Source organism: Xiphophorus couchianus, chromosome 23, assembly GCF_001444195.1.
Source record: "Xiphophorus couchianus chromosome 23, X_couchianus-1.0, whole genome shotgun sequence".
In the NCBI taxonomy this organism is placed as follows: Eukaryota; Metazoa; Chordata; class Actinopteri; order Cyprinodontiformes; family Poeciliidae; genus Xiphophorus; species Xiphophorus couchianus.
The window spans coordinates 16,136,652-16,150,389 of record NC_040250.1 but is presented as its reverse complement, the minus strand read 5'-3'; the positions used below and the strand labels follow the sequence as shown (position 1 = coordinate 16,150,389).

Here is a 13,738-nt window from a genome sequence, read left to right as displayed (position 1 = left end):
TACGTAGCGTTAAATGGTAAACGGACAATAATTAAAAAATAAAAATAATTATAGTTCCAAGGAAATGATATGCTGTAATATGAATTTAACCTTTTTAAAAGTTGGATTCGATTAAATGCCCTTTTATTAATATGATGACCGGTATTACTAAGTGCGTGTAGTATTTTTTATCTTAACAGTTTAAGGTGAATTGTAGTTTCACATACGGTCTGCTCCTGCAAAGACTGGATGTCTGCAGTGCACGAATTTGTACTCTCAGGGCCGCTGTTGGCTCATGCAGAGATTTCTTTCCTCGTTTTGATGTCCTGAACAGCGAAAGATTTATTCAGATAGACCACAAGCGTTCAACAAAAGGGACAGCAATCATCTCGCTGCACTTTCTGCATATATTTGGGAACAAAAATATAAAAATTACAACATTCTCTGCTGGACGATCTTATATTTGGGGAAACTTCACGTTTTGGAATTAAGAAACATTATTTTTTTAGGATTTAACGAGGATACCATGTTGGAGAGAACAATGAGATGGCAAGTACTGTTGTTTGTCGTGATTTTTGCGCTCGATTGTGTAGCAGGGCAGGCCACTTACTCTATTCCAGAGGAAATGTCAAAAGGCTCCCTAGTTGGTAACATAGCTCATGATTTAGGGTTGGACGTGAAGAGACTGAAGTCCGGTAGAGCCAGAATATATACAGAAGATAAAGCAGAATACATCGAGCTAAACACAGACAGAGGTCTCCTGGTAGTCAAAGAAAGAATCGACAGAGAGACGCTGTGCGGACAGACAACGCCTTGTGCTTTACATCTGCAAATTACGCTCGAAGACCCGATTGAATTTTATTCCGTTAATGTCGAAATTAATGACATAAACGACAATGTGCCCACGTTTAAGAAGGAAGAGATGAAATTTAGGATCAGCGAGTCGGCTGTGATTGGAGCAAAATTTGTATTAGAGAGAGCGATGGATCTAGATGTGGGGGTGAACGGGCTGCAGAGTTACTCACTTAAACCAACGGATAATTTCATTTTAAAGCTCAACAGCCAACAAGATGGCAGCAAAAAGGTGGAGATGGTTTTGCAAAAGCCGCTGGATAGAGAGGCGCAAGATCACATCGCATTAACTCTTACTGCCAGTGATGGCGGAGAGCCTCAGCTGTCAGGAACAATGCGGGTGGAAATTGTCGTGTTAGATGTAAATGACAACGCTCCCGTTTTTACGCAAGAAACCTATAAAGTTACTGTTATGGAAACTGCTCCGAGAGGAACTATTCTGAGTACAGTTCGTGCAGTAGATGCAGATGAAGGTTCGAATGGAAAAGTGGTGTATTCGATAACAAACACACTAGATGACGTGCCAAATTTATTCCAAGTAGCGGAAGAAAGCGGCGTTGTATCTTTAATTGGAAGCTTAGATTACGAAAAGACGCAGCGCTATGAAATACACGTACAAGCTGGCGACGACGGGGGCCTGACAGATTCGTGTAAGATTATTGTTGAAGTTACCGATACAAACGATAATGAACCTTCTATAAATGTTATGTCTAAAACAAAATCGGTAACAGAAAATTCCAAACCAGGTACGGTGGTTACGATAATTAATGTCCAAGACGCTGACTCTGGGGAAAACGGGAATGTTGAGTGTAGCATTGAGGAAAACATGCCGTTTTTGATAAAAGCAACTTCAAAGAAATTTTATAGTTTAGTGACAGACAGTGAGTTAGACAGAGAGATGGCCTCTAGTTATAACATCACAGTGACCTGCTCTGACAAAGGAGTACCCTCTCTCTCCACTGGCATTACTCTAACCTTGGAGATCTCTGATGTAAATGATAACACACCTGCCTTTGAGAGGAGCTCATATGAGGCCTACATAGTAGAAAACAACACACCAGGTGTGTCTATATTTACAGTGAAAGCCACAGACGCTGACTGGAACCAGAATGCTCGTGTTTCTTATATCCTGGAGGAATCCTCTGTTAACGGAGTGCCAGTCTCTTCATATGTATCTGTTAGTGCTGATAGTGGAGTCATCCATGCAGTTCGCTCTTTTGATTACGAGCAGATCAAAGATTTTCAGTTTATTGTCAAAGCGCAAGATGGAGGCTCTCCTCCACTCAGTAGCAACGTCACTATCAAAATTCTGATCCAGGATCAGAACGATAATCCACCTCAGGTTCTGTACCCAGTCCAGACTGGTGGCTCCATGGTGGCTGAAATGGTTCCTCGTTCAGCAGATGTGGGCTACCTGGTGACTAAAGTGGTGGCTGTGGATGTGGACTCTGGACAGAATGCCTGGCTCTCCTATAAACTACAGAAAGCCACAGACAGAGCACTGTTTGAAGTGGGCTTACAGAATGGAGAAATAAGAACTATCCGTCAGGTGACTGATAAAGATGCTGTGAAACAAAGACTGACTGTCATAGTGGAGGACAACGGGCAGCCCTCTCGTTCAGCTACAGTCATTGTTAACGTGGCGGTGGCGGACAGCTTCCCTGAAGTGTTGTCGGAGTTCAGTGAATTTCCACACGATAAGGAATATAATGACAACCTGACTTTTTACTTAGTGTTGGCTCTGGCTGTGGTTTCCTTCCTCTTCATCACGTGTTTAGTGGTTATTATATCAGTGAAGATCTACAGATGGAGACAGTCTCGCATCCTGTATCACTCCAGCCTCCCTGTGATTCCATATTATCCACCTCGTTACTCAGACACTTTGGGAACAGGAACTCTGCCACACGTGTACAATTACGAGGTGTGCAGAACGACTGACTCCAGAAAAAGTGACATTAAGTTCGGAGGAGCTGCTAATCAGAATTTGTTGATAATGGACCCGGGTTCTACGATGCAGCGGATACAGAATGAGAAGAGCATCCTGGATGAACCCGACTTTCCTCTAGAGGTTGGAATACTTTGATTTATTTGATCCGTCTTATGCTTTATATCCCTTCCATATATTTATATTGTAAATGCCCTGTACTTATGTAGCACTTTATCTAGAGGACCCCAAAACTCTTTACACTACACGCTGTTTTTCACACATTAACATTTATAGATTAAATGAAAATCATTTACCTCTTTAATTGAATTCTTCTTCTTTGGTATCAAAACAAAAAAAAAGCTTTATTTAACAATTATTTGAAGAGGATTAAAAAGTGAAACATTGTTTGTTCTTACTTTGTCTCATAGCACATAGATACTTTTTAAGTCAAATGCAAATGTCCTCTTTTGCTTTTTCTCTTACGTCTTTTAGTCATTATTAATTCCATGCTAGTCAACGTCAAGTTTCTATTTTGTTAATTTTGTGGAACCGTTTTCCCTTTTTTTATTATTAATAGTTGGGTAAAGCATAGGGTAGGGCATTTTTAGTAAAACATGGGCTTACCTATCAACGTGAATAGCGCTGGCTTGTTCTGCCAAACGTCAGTCTTGCTTTATTTTAATGAAAATAATTTTTTTGATGTCAAACTGAATTCGTCTGAATACAATCAGCTCGAGATAACCGATTAGGTCGTGTGGGTATGGAGGCATATTCTCAATTTCAGGACAATGGACAGCGGCGTTTACTACAGCATTCTTTTAAAACTTTTGATGGTGCTTTCTCATAAAGTTAAAAAACTAGATTGACTATCAGGTACGATCATATATTTGATCATTCATTCAAACTAATAGAGTTGTGAGCAATGTTCCCTCTAATCTGCGCGCTTGCGCAATCGTGCACTGCTCGCACATTCTCAGCGCACAATAAAATCTATGCAGCGCATAAAATAAAATCCAACGTAAACTATACATTGAGCTCAGACATCAGTTTTAACTATGGACCAATAACGTATAACGATCTAACTCGGTGAGTCACAGGTGTCCAGCCAATGATACGATACGGCTCACTTACGCTACGTAGCCAATCATTGCATGCTATTGTGTGTACGTGCTTTGCGCTGTGGCACCGTGCAGATTTGCTGGGTAGGAAAAGTACGGCGGTGTTAAGAGACGCTAAAGCTACCACCCTATCATGGCTAAGCGAACAGTGGGCAGTGGGACATCCACTCATCAAGCCAAAGCAAAACAGAAATGCGTTTCTTTTAAGATGGAATGGCTGTCGGAGCTTGTGCAAAAAGAAGAACAAGTAGTGAAACTGGGTGAGACTTTTTCTTTTTCGAGTGAGAAAGTTTACTCTGCAAAACATGCAGCGAAGCCAAAGTAGCAAGCAAGTTTTCAGAGGGACAAATGTGGACTGAATGGAAGTTGGACTACCACTGGAGAAGTGAGAAAGACAGACTTGAAAAAAACTGTAATTAAATATTTTAAGACAAAGACTTACAAGAATTTATACACTATCACAAGCTAGAGAAAACATTTCATTGTGCAGAATGTGAATGTTTTAATGTGAACAAAAAGTTATGTCTGAAAGGTGAAATTGTCTCATTTCTCACCATGGCCAAAGCAGGACTCTTATATATAACATAATATGCATCTCATGAACAGCAATGTTTTTGTTTTTATTATTTTAATAAAAGCAATACTTATATTAAAAGCAAACTAATGGAAGTTGCTGCTGTATTCTGATTATTTTAATAAGCCATGTAACTTTCTATGATCCCAGATTTATATCAGGTGTAATACAGGTGTGTGGCCATAGTGCGCACAGCTGATGTTGCTCACAGTGGTCGTCAGTTTACTCAGGGAGCCTGTGTGTATGCCCAGACACATGAAAAATTAGAGGGAACATTGGTTGTGAGCTTATTTGTTATTCTGCTATTTTAAAACAAAAGCTTTAAAAACATTTGCCGGGTTACAGCGATAACAATTCAAAAGACCCTCTTTTTGTGCATAGTTTTTCTTAAAATATTATATGATGATTATGATTATTATTTATTTTTTTATTTATTTTACTTATTTCATTTTTAATTATTTTTTTCGACATATAAATCTCAATTTAATCTGCAGTTTTTCATTTTGAACTCACAGGGCCGCTGTTGACCATAGTGTGTTTTGAACAGTAGATTTGCAGCAGGACCTCCTTTCTATCGTTCACATAATGAAGAAGGAGCACGACGGGAAAGGACCGCAGCAGATATTTAAAAGAAAAAAAAAATGGGGAAAGAAATATCAGACTGACGACCTACGTGCTTTTGCGTGGATTGTGCTTGGTTTGAAAGATTGACTGCGCCTTAAACGGAGACAAAATACTCGATTTTTAACCAAAGAGTTTTTCAGTGGAACAATACACGGATAGAACAATGAGGAGGCAAGTAACGGTGACTATCTTTGTCCTCTCTCTCGGCTTTGTGTTCGGGCAGGTTTCTTACTCTATTCCGGAGGAAATGGCCAAAGGATCTTTAATAGGAAACATAGCGCACGATTTAGGCTTGCAAATCAAACGCCTGACATCAGGCAAAGCGCGAATCTTCACCCGAGACAGCGACGAGTACGTCGAGCTAAACAGAGAAACGGGAGCCATCCTTGTGAAGGAGAGAATCGACAGAGAAACCCTTTGCAAAAAGACGACGCCTTGTTCTTTACATTTTCAGATTATTTTAGAAAATCCAATTGAATTTTACAGCGTTACGATCCAGATCACAGACATTAACGACAATGCGCCATCTTTTGAGAAGCGAGAAAAGAAATTCAAGATTAGTGAGTCGGCAGTGATCGGGGCTAAATTTGTTTTAGAAAGAGCGGTCGATCTTGATGTCGGAATTAATGACCTCAAAAGCTACACTTTAAAACCGACAGAGAATTTTGAGTTAAAACTACACAACAACCCCGATGGGAATAAAAATGTAGAGATGGTGTTACAGAAGCCATTAGACCGAGAAAAACAGCAAAATATGAAACTGGTGTTAACAGCTGTTGACGGAGGAGAGCTGCAGATGTCAGGAACGATGCAGATTGTTATTACAGTGCTAGACGTTAACGATAATGCTCCTGTTTTCACACAACAGATATACAAAGCTACTGTTACTGAAAATTCAGCAAAGGGAACAGTTGTTGCAACAGTTAAAGCTTCAGACGCAGACGAAGGTTTTAACAGTAAGATTACATATACAATTACAAACACCTTCGATGATGTCAAAAATATATTTGAAGTCAACCAGGAAAGCGGTGAAGTGATTTTAATTGGAAATACGGATTTTGAAGAGTCAAGAAGTTATCAGATACATTTACTTGCCAGTGATGAAGGTGGTCTCACAGATTCTTGCAAATTATTTGTCGATATACAAGACACAAATGATAACAACCCACAAATTAAAATCATGTCAAAGTCTACTCTTATTTCAGAGGACGTGAAACTAAATACAGTAGTAACAGTGATAAGCATCGAGGACAAAGACTCAGGGCAAAATGGAAAAGTAAAATGCTTCGTAAATGAGCATACGCCTTTCAGTTTAAAATCATCAGCGAATGATTTCTACAGTTTAGTGACAGACAGCGAATTAGACAGAGAAACAAAAGAGGAGTTTAACATCACAGTGACCTGCTCTGATGAAGGAGTTCCCTCCCTCTCTAGCAGCGTCACTCTTACATTACAGATCTCTGATGTAAATGACAACGCACCTGTATTTGAGAGAAGCTCATATGAGGCCAACATTGTAGAAAACAACACACCAGGACTTTCTATATTTACAGTTAAAGCTACAGACGCTGACTGGAACCAGAATTCTCGCGTTTCTTACATCCTGGAGGAATCCTCTGTTAACGGAGTGCCAGTCTCCTCATATCTGTCAGTCAGTGCTGATAGTGGAGTCATTCTTGCAGTTCGCTTTTTTGACTACGAGCAGATCAAAGATTTCAAGTTCTGCGTTAAAGCGCAGGATGGAGGCTCTCCTCCACTGAGCAGCAACGTGACAGTGAAAATCCTGATCCAGGATCAGAACGATAATCCACCTCAGGTTCTGTATCCAGTCCAGACTGGCGGCTCCATGGTGGCTGAAATGGTTCCTCGTTCAGCAGATGTGGGCTACCTGGTGACTAAAGTGGTGGCTGTGGATGTGGACTCTGGACAGAATGCCTGGCTCTCCTATAAACTACAGAAAGCCACAGACAAAGCGCTGTTTGAAGTGGGCTTACAGAATGGAGAAATAAGAACTATCCGTCAGGTGACTGATAAAGATGCTGTGAAACAAAGACTGACTGTCATAGTGGAGGACAACGGGCAGCCCTCTCGTTCAGCTACAGTCATTGTTAACGTGGCGGTGGCGGACAGCTTCCCTGAAGTGTTGTCGGAGTTCAGTGAATTTCCACATGATAAGGAATATAATGACAACCTGACTTTTTACTTAGTGTTGGCTCTGGCTGTGGTTTCCTTCCTCTTCATCACGTGTTTAGTGGTTATTATATCAGTGAAGATCTACAGATGGAGACAGTCTCGCATCCTGTATCACTCCAGCCTCCCTGTGATTCCATATTATCCACCTCGTTACTCTGATACTATGGGAACAGGAACTCTGCCACACGTGTACAATTACGAGGTGTGCAGGACGACTGACTCCAGAAAAAGCGACACTAAATTTGGTGTAGCTGGTAGTCAGAATGTGTTGCTAATGGATCCCAGTTCTACAGGGACGATGCAGCGGATACAAAGTGAGAAGAGCATCTTGGATGAACCCGACTCTCCTCTAGAGGTTAGAAGGCTCCAACTCTTTCTATTCTGTTTTACCTATTTTTAATTCTAGCATAGAGGCATTGTGTGTATTTGTAAGAGAACCAGGAAACTTCATAGCTGTTTTATTCATTGCAGCTGCTTTTTTAAAGTTGAAATATTTAAATTTAAAATTGTCTGTTTGCATTTTTTGTTGAGCATTTGTTGTTTCCTATGACTGAATCTCATGTGAAGAGCTTTATTGTCTTATGGCTCTGTTAAAGCACTAAATGATTTAACGCTAGTTACTATTTTACTACATAGTTTTGTTTTTGACTTGTATGCATAAAGCTATGGGGTATTTGACAAAATGTGATGATTTTTGTAGCACATAAATCCAGATAAAAATATTTCTTGACTAATATATTTTTTATCCCATAACCTTTTAGAAAAAGTTGTCTTGTTATATCTTTAGTTTGTTTAATATGATTGATTAGTCTTGAAAAATTAAATTTTTTCCTCAAAATGGTGAACTTTTGTTTTAGTTTGCTAGTGGCAATGCATGGTCGTGCTTGACTGCATTATCTATTAGTATTGTGGACTCTGTCATTTCAGCACAATGGACAGCGAAACCATCTTCGAAGGTTGATGTCCTGCAACATTTAGATGTGTCCCCGATTCAACACACGTAAATTATATGGGTCAGCTACTACGGAAGCAGGCAGATACTTTTTCATTCTTGTTTAAGATCTAATAATTGCATTCTGGTATGTTGATGTAGATAAGCATGTAAAAGTTGCATTACGTCACCTTTCGAGGATTGGGGCTTGATTCCATGTCTCATTAAACCACATACACGTGTTTACTATCATTTTGAGTTATCAGATCCTTTAATATACATTTCCTTTTTAGTTCTTTTTTTTCTTTATAAAACCTGCTCTATGGTCTAAGGATATTGTTGTATTAATGACTTAAAGCATTCTGCGACTTGACATGCACCGGTTTGGATTAGCTATTTTAAGGTTTTTCTGCTGTAATAATAATAAAAATAATAAAGATAATAATAATAATAATAATAATAATAATAATAATAATAAATTATTATTATTATTATTATTAATAATATTAATATTGTGTTATATTATATTATATTTTATTATATTAATAATAATAATAATGATATATTATGTTATAATATATAACATAATATTATAATAATACCAGTAATATATTATATTAATAATAAAAATAATAATACATTATTATTATTATTATTATTATTATTATTATTATTATTGCTTCTTCTTTGCCAGACGCATCTCCATTTTATATCTGTGTAGTTTTTCCATTTGAACTCTTAGGGCCGCTGTCGACCACAGTGTCTAACAAACAGTGGGTTTGTGGCAGCTTCTCCTCCGCACCGTCGACATAATGAAGCAAGAACACGACGTGAAAGGATCTCTAAAGCCTTTTAGACTTTTTGAAACCGTTTTCGGATCATCGTTGCTGCGTGAATGTTGCTGGTTTTGAAACAATGGTTATGAGCTGAATTTACATCAACATCATCGCCAAGAGTATTACCATCAGAATTTCTCAATGGAATATTACTCGGACAGAACAATGACGAGGCAAGTAACGCTGTTCATATTCGTCCTCTCCCTCGCCTTTGTGCTCGGGCAGGTGTCCTACACTGTACCGGAGGAAATGGCCAAAGGATCTTTGATCGGGAACTTAGCTCATGATTTAGGTCTGCAAATTAAACGTCTAACTTCGGGTAAAGCACGGATTTTTACTCGAGACAGCGACGCGTATTTCGAGCTCAACAGAGAAACAGGGGTCCTCCTTGTTAAAGAAAAAATTGACAGAGAGGCGCTCTGTAAAAAGACGACGCCGTGCGCTCTGCAGTTCCAGATTATTTTGGAAAATCCGATGGAATTTTATAGCGTCACCGTCCAAATAACAGATATAAATGACAATGCGCCGAAATTTGAAAAGGATGAAATTGATTTCAGGATAAGTGAATCGGCTGTTACTGGAGCTAAATTTGCTCTGGAGAGAGCTGTCGATCTTGATGTTGGAATTAATGACCTCAAAAGCTACACTTTAAAGCCAACACAGAATTTTGCTTTAAAGCTTCACAATAATCCTGACGGCAATAAAAACTTGGAGATGGTGTTGCAGAAGCCTTTAGACAGAGAAAAACAGGAAAAGATAAATCTGGTGCTAACAGCTGTAGATGGAGGAGAGCCACAGATGTCAGGTACGATGCTGGTTGTTATTACAGTGCTAGATGTCAATGATAATGCTCCAGTTTTTACACAACAGCTATATAGGGCTAGCGTTATTGAAAATTCGCCTCAGGGAACAATTGTCACTGCAGTTACAGCTTCAGATGCAGACGAGGGATCTAACAGTAAAATAAGATATTCAATTAGAAACACATTAGATGACGTGAGAAAAACGTTTAAGGTGAACCAGGAAAACGGCGAAGTAACTTTAATCGGAAAGACAGATTTTGAAGAGTCGAGAAGTTATCAAATAGATTTACTTGCTACTGATGAAGGAGGACTCACGGATTCTTGCAAAATTATTATTGACATACAAGACAGAAACGATAATGTACCAGAAATACATATAATGTCAAAGTCCACCATTATTTCAGAGGACGCGAAACTAAATACAGTTGTCACAATGATAAACATCGAAGACAAAGACTCGGAACAAAACGGAAATGTAAAGTGCTACATTGATGAGAATCTGCCTTTCAGTTTGAAATCATTAGCAAATAATTTCTATAGTTTGGTGACAGACAGCGAATTAGACAGAGAAAATCACTCAGAGTATGTTATTACAGTGACCTGCTCTGATGAAGGAGTTCCCTCCCTCTCCAGCAGTGTCACTCTCAACTTACAGATCTCTGATGTCAATGACAACCCACCTGTATTTGAGAGGAGCTCATATGAGGCCTACATTGTAGAAAACAACACACCAGGTGTGTCTATATTCACAGTTAAAGCTACAGATGCTGACTGGAACCAGAATGCTCGTGTTTCGTATATCCTGGAGGAATCCTCTGTTAATGGAGTGCCAGTCTCTTCATATGTATCTGTTAGTGCTGATAGTGGAGTCATCCATGCAGTTCGCTCTTTTGACTACGAGCAGATCAAAGATTTCCAGTTCTGCATTAAAGCGCAGGATGGAGGCTCTCCTCCACTCAGCAGCAATGTGACTGTGAAAATGATAATCCAGGATCAGAACGATAATCCACCCCAGGTTCTGTATCCAGTCCAGACTGGTGGCTCCATGGTGGCTGAAATGGTTCCTCGTTCAGCAGATGTGGGCTACCTGGTGACTAAAGTGGTGGCTGTGGATGTGGACTCTGGACAGAATGCCTGGCTCTCCTATAAACTACAGAAAGCCACAGACAGAGCGCTGTTTGAAGTGGGCTTACAGAATGGAGAAATAAGAACTATCCGTCAGGTGACTGATAAAGATGCTGTGAAACAAAGACTGACTGTCATAGTGGAGGACAACGGGCAGCCCTCTCGTTCAGCTACAGTCATTGTTAACGTGGCGGTGGCGGACAGCTTCCCTGAAGTGTTGTCGGAGTTCAGTGAATTTCCACACGATAAGGAATACAATGACAACCTGACTTTTTACTTAGTGTTGGCTCTGGCTGTGGTTTCCTTCCTCTTCATCACGTGTTTAGTGGTCATTATATCAGTGAAGATCTACAGATGGAGACAGTCTCGCATCCTGTATCACTCCAGCCTCCCTGTGATTCCATATTATCCACCTCGTTACTCAGACACTTTGGGAACAGGAACTCTGCCACACGTGTATAATTACGAGGTGTGCAGGACGACTGACTCCAGAAAAAGTGATACTAAATTTGGCGGAGCTGGTAATCCCAACTTGTTGATAATGGACTCCAGTACTGCAGGGACGATGCAGCGGATACAGAGTGAGAAGAACATCCTGGATGAGCTCGACTCTCCTCTAGAGGTTAGAAACTTTTAAGTTGCTTGTTATTCCTAATGTATTTCATCATTTACAGCTTTGATTGCGGACCATTAAGCCGCGAGGTTTTGTTTGACTTTTCTCCTTTTCAAATGTAACACATTTTGTTGTTCAGTACCCTGGATAGAGGAATGATGCTTCATTGCGTAACTTTTTTAATACATCAATCTACTGCTGCAGATGCCTTCTGCAGTGACATAGTTTGCAGCGTGGGTTGTCTCTGCAACAAAATATAAAACAAATGTTAAAATTTTAAAAATGATTCAGTCAAGCTGATTTTGAGTATCATTTTTGGTTAATCGGACTCTGAAAAAGAAAGTTGTCTGCCTCTTATTTCTGCAATTAATATTTTCAACTCTAAGGGTCGCTGTTTGAAAGGTTGTATTTTTATAGTGTCTCCCTCTCTCTCTCTCCTCCTCGTCTCCTTGTGTTGCATTACGCCTTCGTTTCCTAGCGTTTTAATAGACGACACGAGCAGTTCATGTTCGCTATAATCACGGGGAAGGAGAGATTTTTGCTTATGAATGCGCATTTTCTGTTTAATTTGCAGAGTGGAACGACTACTATGCTTTCTTTGCATGGACTCTTTTAGAAAGATCGGTGTTTTTTGTGTGTGTTTTTTTTTAGAAAGGAACCAGGTTTGACAGAACAATGAAACGGCAAGTACTTTCTTTTCTTTCCGTGCTCTGTGTGAGCTACGCGCTTGGACAGGTCAGTTACATCATTCCCGAGGAAATGCCCAAAGGTTCGGTATTAGGAAACATAGCTCACGATTTGGGTTTGAATTTGAAAAGGCTGAAATCAGGTAACGCTCGTGTATATACAGGGGGTAGTATGGAATATATTCGTCTAAATAAAGAGAGGGGAGTCCTCGTTGTTCAAGAGCAGATAGACAGAGAGGCTTTGTGCGGGGAGACGACGCCTTGTGCTTTGCATTTTCAGCTTATTTTAGAAAATCCTATGGAATTGTTTCGCGTCACAGTCGAGATTACCGACATAAATGACAACTCACCTAGTTTCACACGCGCGGAAAAGCGCTTTGAAATCAGCGAGTCTGCAGCCATAGGCTCGAAATTTATATTAGAGAAAGCGATGGATTCTGACATTGGGATGAATGGACTGCAAGAATATACACTTTCTCCGACGGATAACTTCGTTTTAAAGCTACAAAACCAAGCAGATGGAAGCAAAAAGGTTGAGATGGTTTTACAGAAGCCGCTAGACAGAGAACAGCAGGAATCTATGACACTGCTGCTGACAGCTACAGATGGCGGAGAGCCGCAGATGTCAGGGACAATGCAGATATTCGTCACTGTTTTAGATGCAAATGACAACGCTCCAATATTTGATAAACCACTGTACAGAGCTAAAATATCAGAAAATTCCCCAAAGGGAGTCAGTGTAACCACCGTAAAAGCGTCCGATAAAGATATTGGTTCAAATCAGGAATTGTCGTATCTCATATCTCCAGGCAAACATCATTGACTGAGATGTTTAATATTAACCCTAAAACTGGTGAAATTACACTGACTGGTGAAATAGATTATGAAAAGTCAGCCATTTATCAAATGGATATTGAGGTGGTTGATAGTGGTGGTTTGTCAGATTCCACAAAATTAATAGTAGATGTTATCGATGAAAATGACAATTTCCCCCAAATAAATATTGCCTCGAAGACAGATAATCTAATGGAGGACGCACGAAAAAATACTGTAATTGCAATGTTAAGTATAAGTGATCCAGACTCAGAGAGTAGCGGAAAAGTTGGGTGTTATATACAGGATAATGTTCCCTTTAAAATAGAGACGACTTTAAATGGGTTTTATAGATTAGTTACGGAAGTAGATTTAGATAGAGAAGTTTCTCCCAATTATGATGTCACAGTGACCTGCTCTGATGAAGGAGTTCCCTCCCTCTCCAGTAGCGTCACTCTCACCCTACAGATCTCTGACGTGAATGACAATGCACCTGTCTTTGAGAGAAGCTCATATGAGGCCTATATTGTAGAAAACAACACACCAGGTGTGTCTGTATTCACAGTAAAAGATACAGACGCTGACTGGAACCAGAATGCACGTGTTTCTTACATTCTGATGGACTCTGCTGTTAATGGAGTGCCAGTCTCCTCATATGTATCTG

At 39.8% G+C, this 13,738-nt stretch overlaps 1 protein-coding gene across 32 annotated transcripts in view; it reads left to right on the top strand.

The window, feature by feature from the left end:
* LOC114138950 (protocadherin gamma-C5-like) overlaps window positions 1-13,738 on the top strand; it is a 238,954-nt gene that overhangs the window by 146,212 nt on the left and 79,004 nt on the right. The window contains exon 1 of one of the 32 annotated variants that reach the window (XM_028008501.1): window positions 345-2,899. The exons of 29 other annotated variants lie outside the window; for them this stretch is intronic. In XM_028008501.1, the coding sequence (XP_027864302.1) occupies window positions 506-2,899 (2,394 nt within the window). In that variant the 5' untranslated portion in view covers window positions 345-505. Of the gene's footprint in view, window positions 1-344; window positions 2,900-5,038; window positions 7,623-9,023; window positions 11,585-13,738 lie in introns of those variants that run through there. 2 more of the 32 variants (XM_028008509.1, XM_028008490.1) reach the window with 2 other exon arrangements.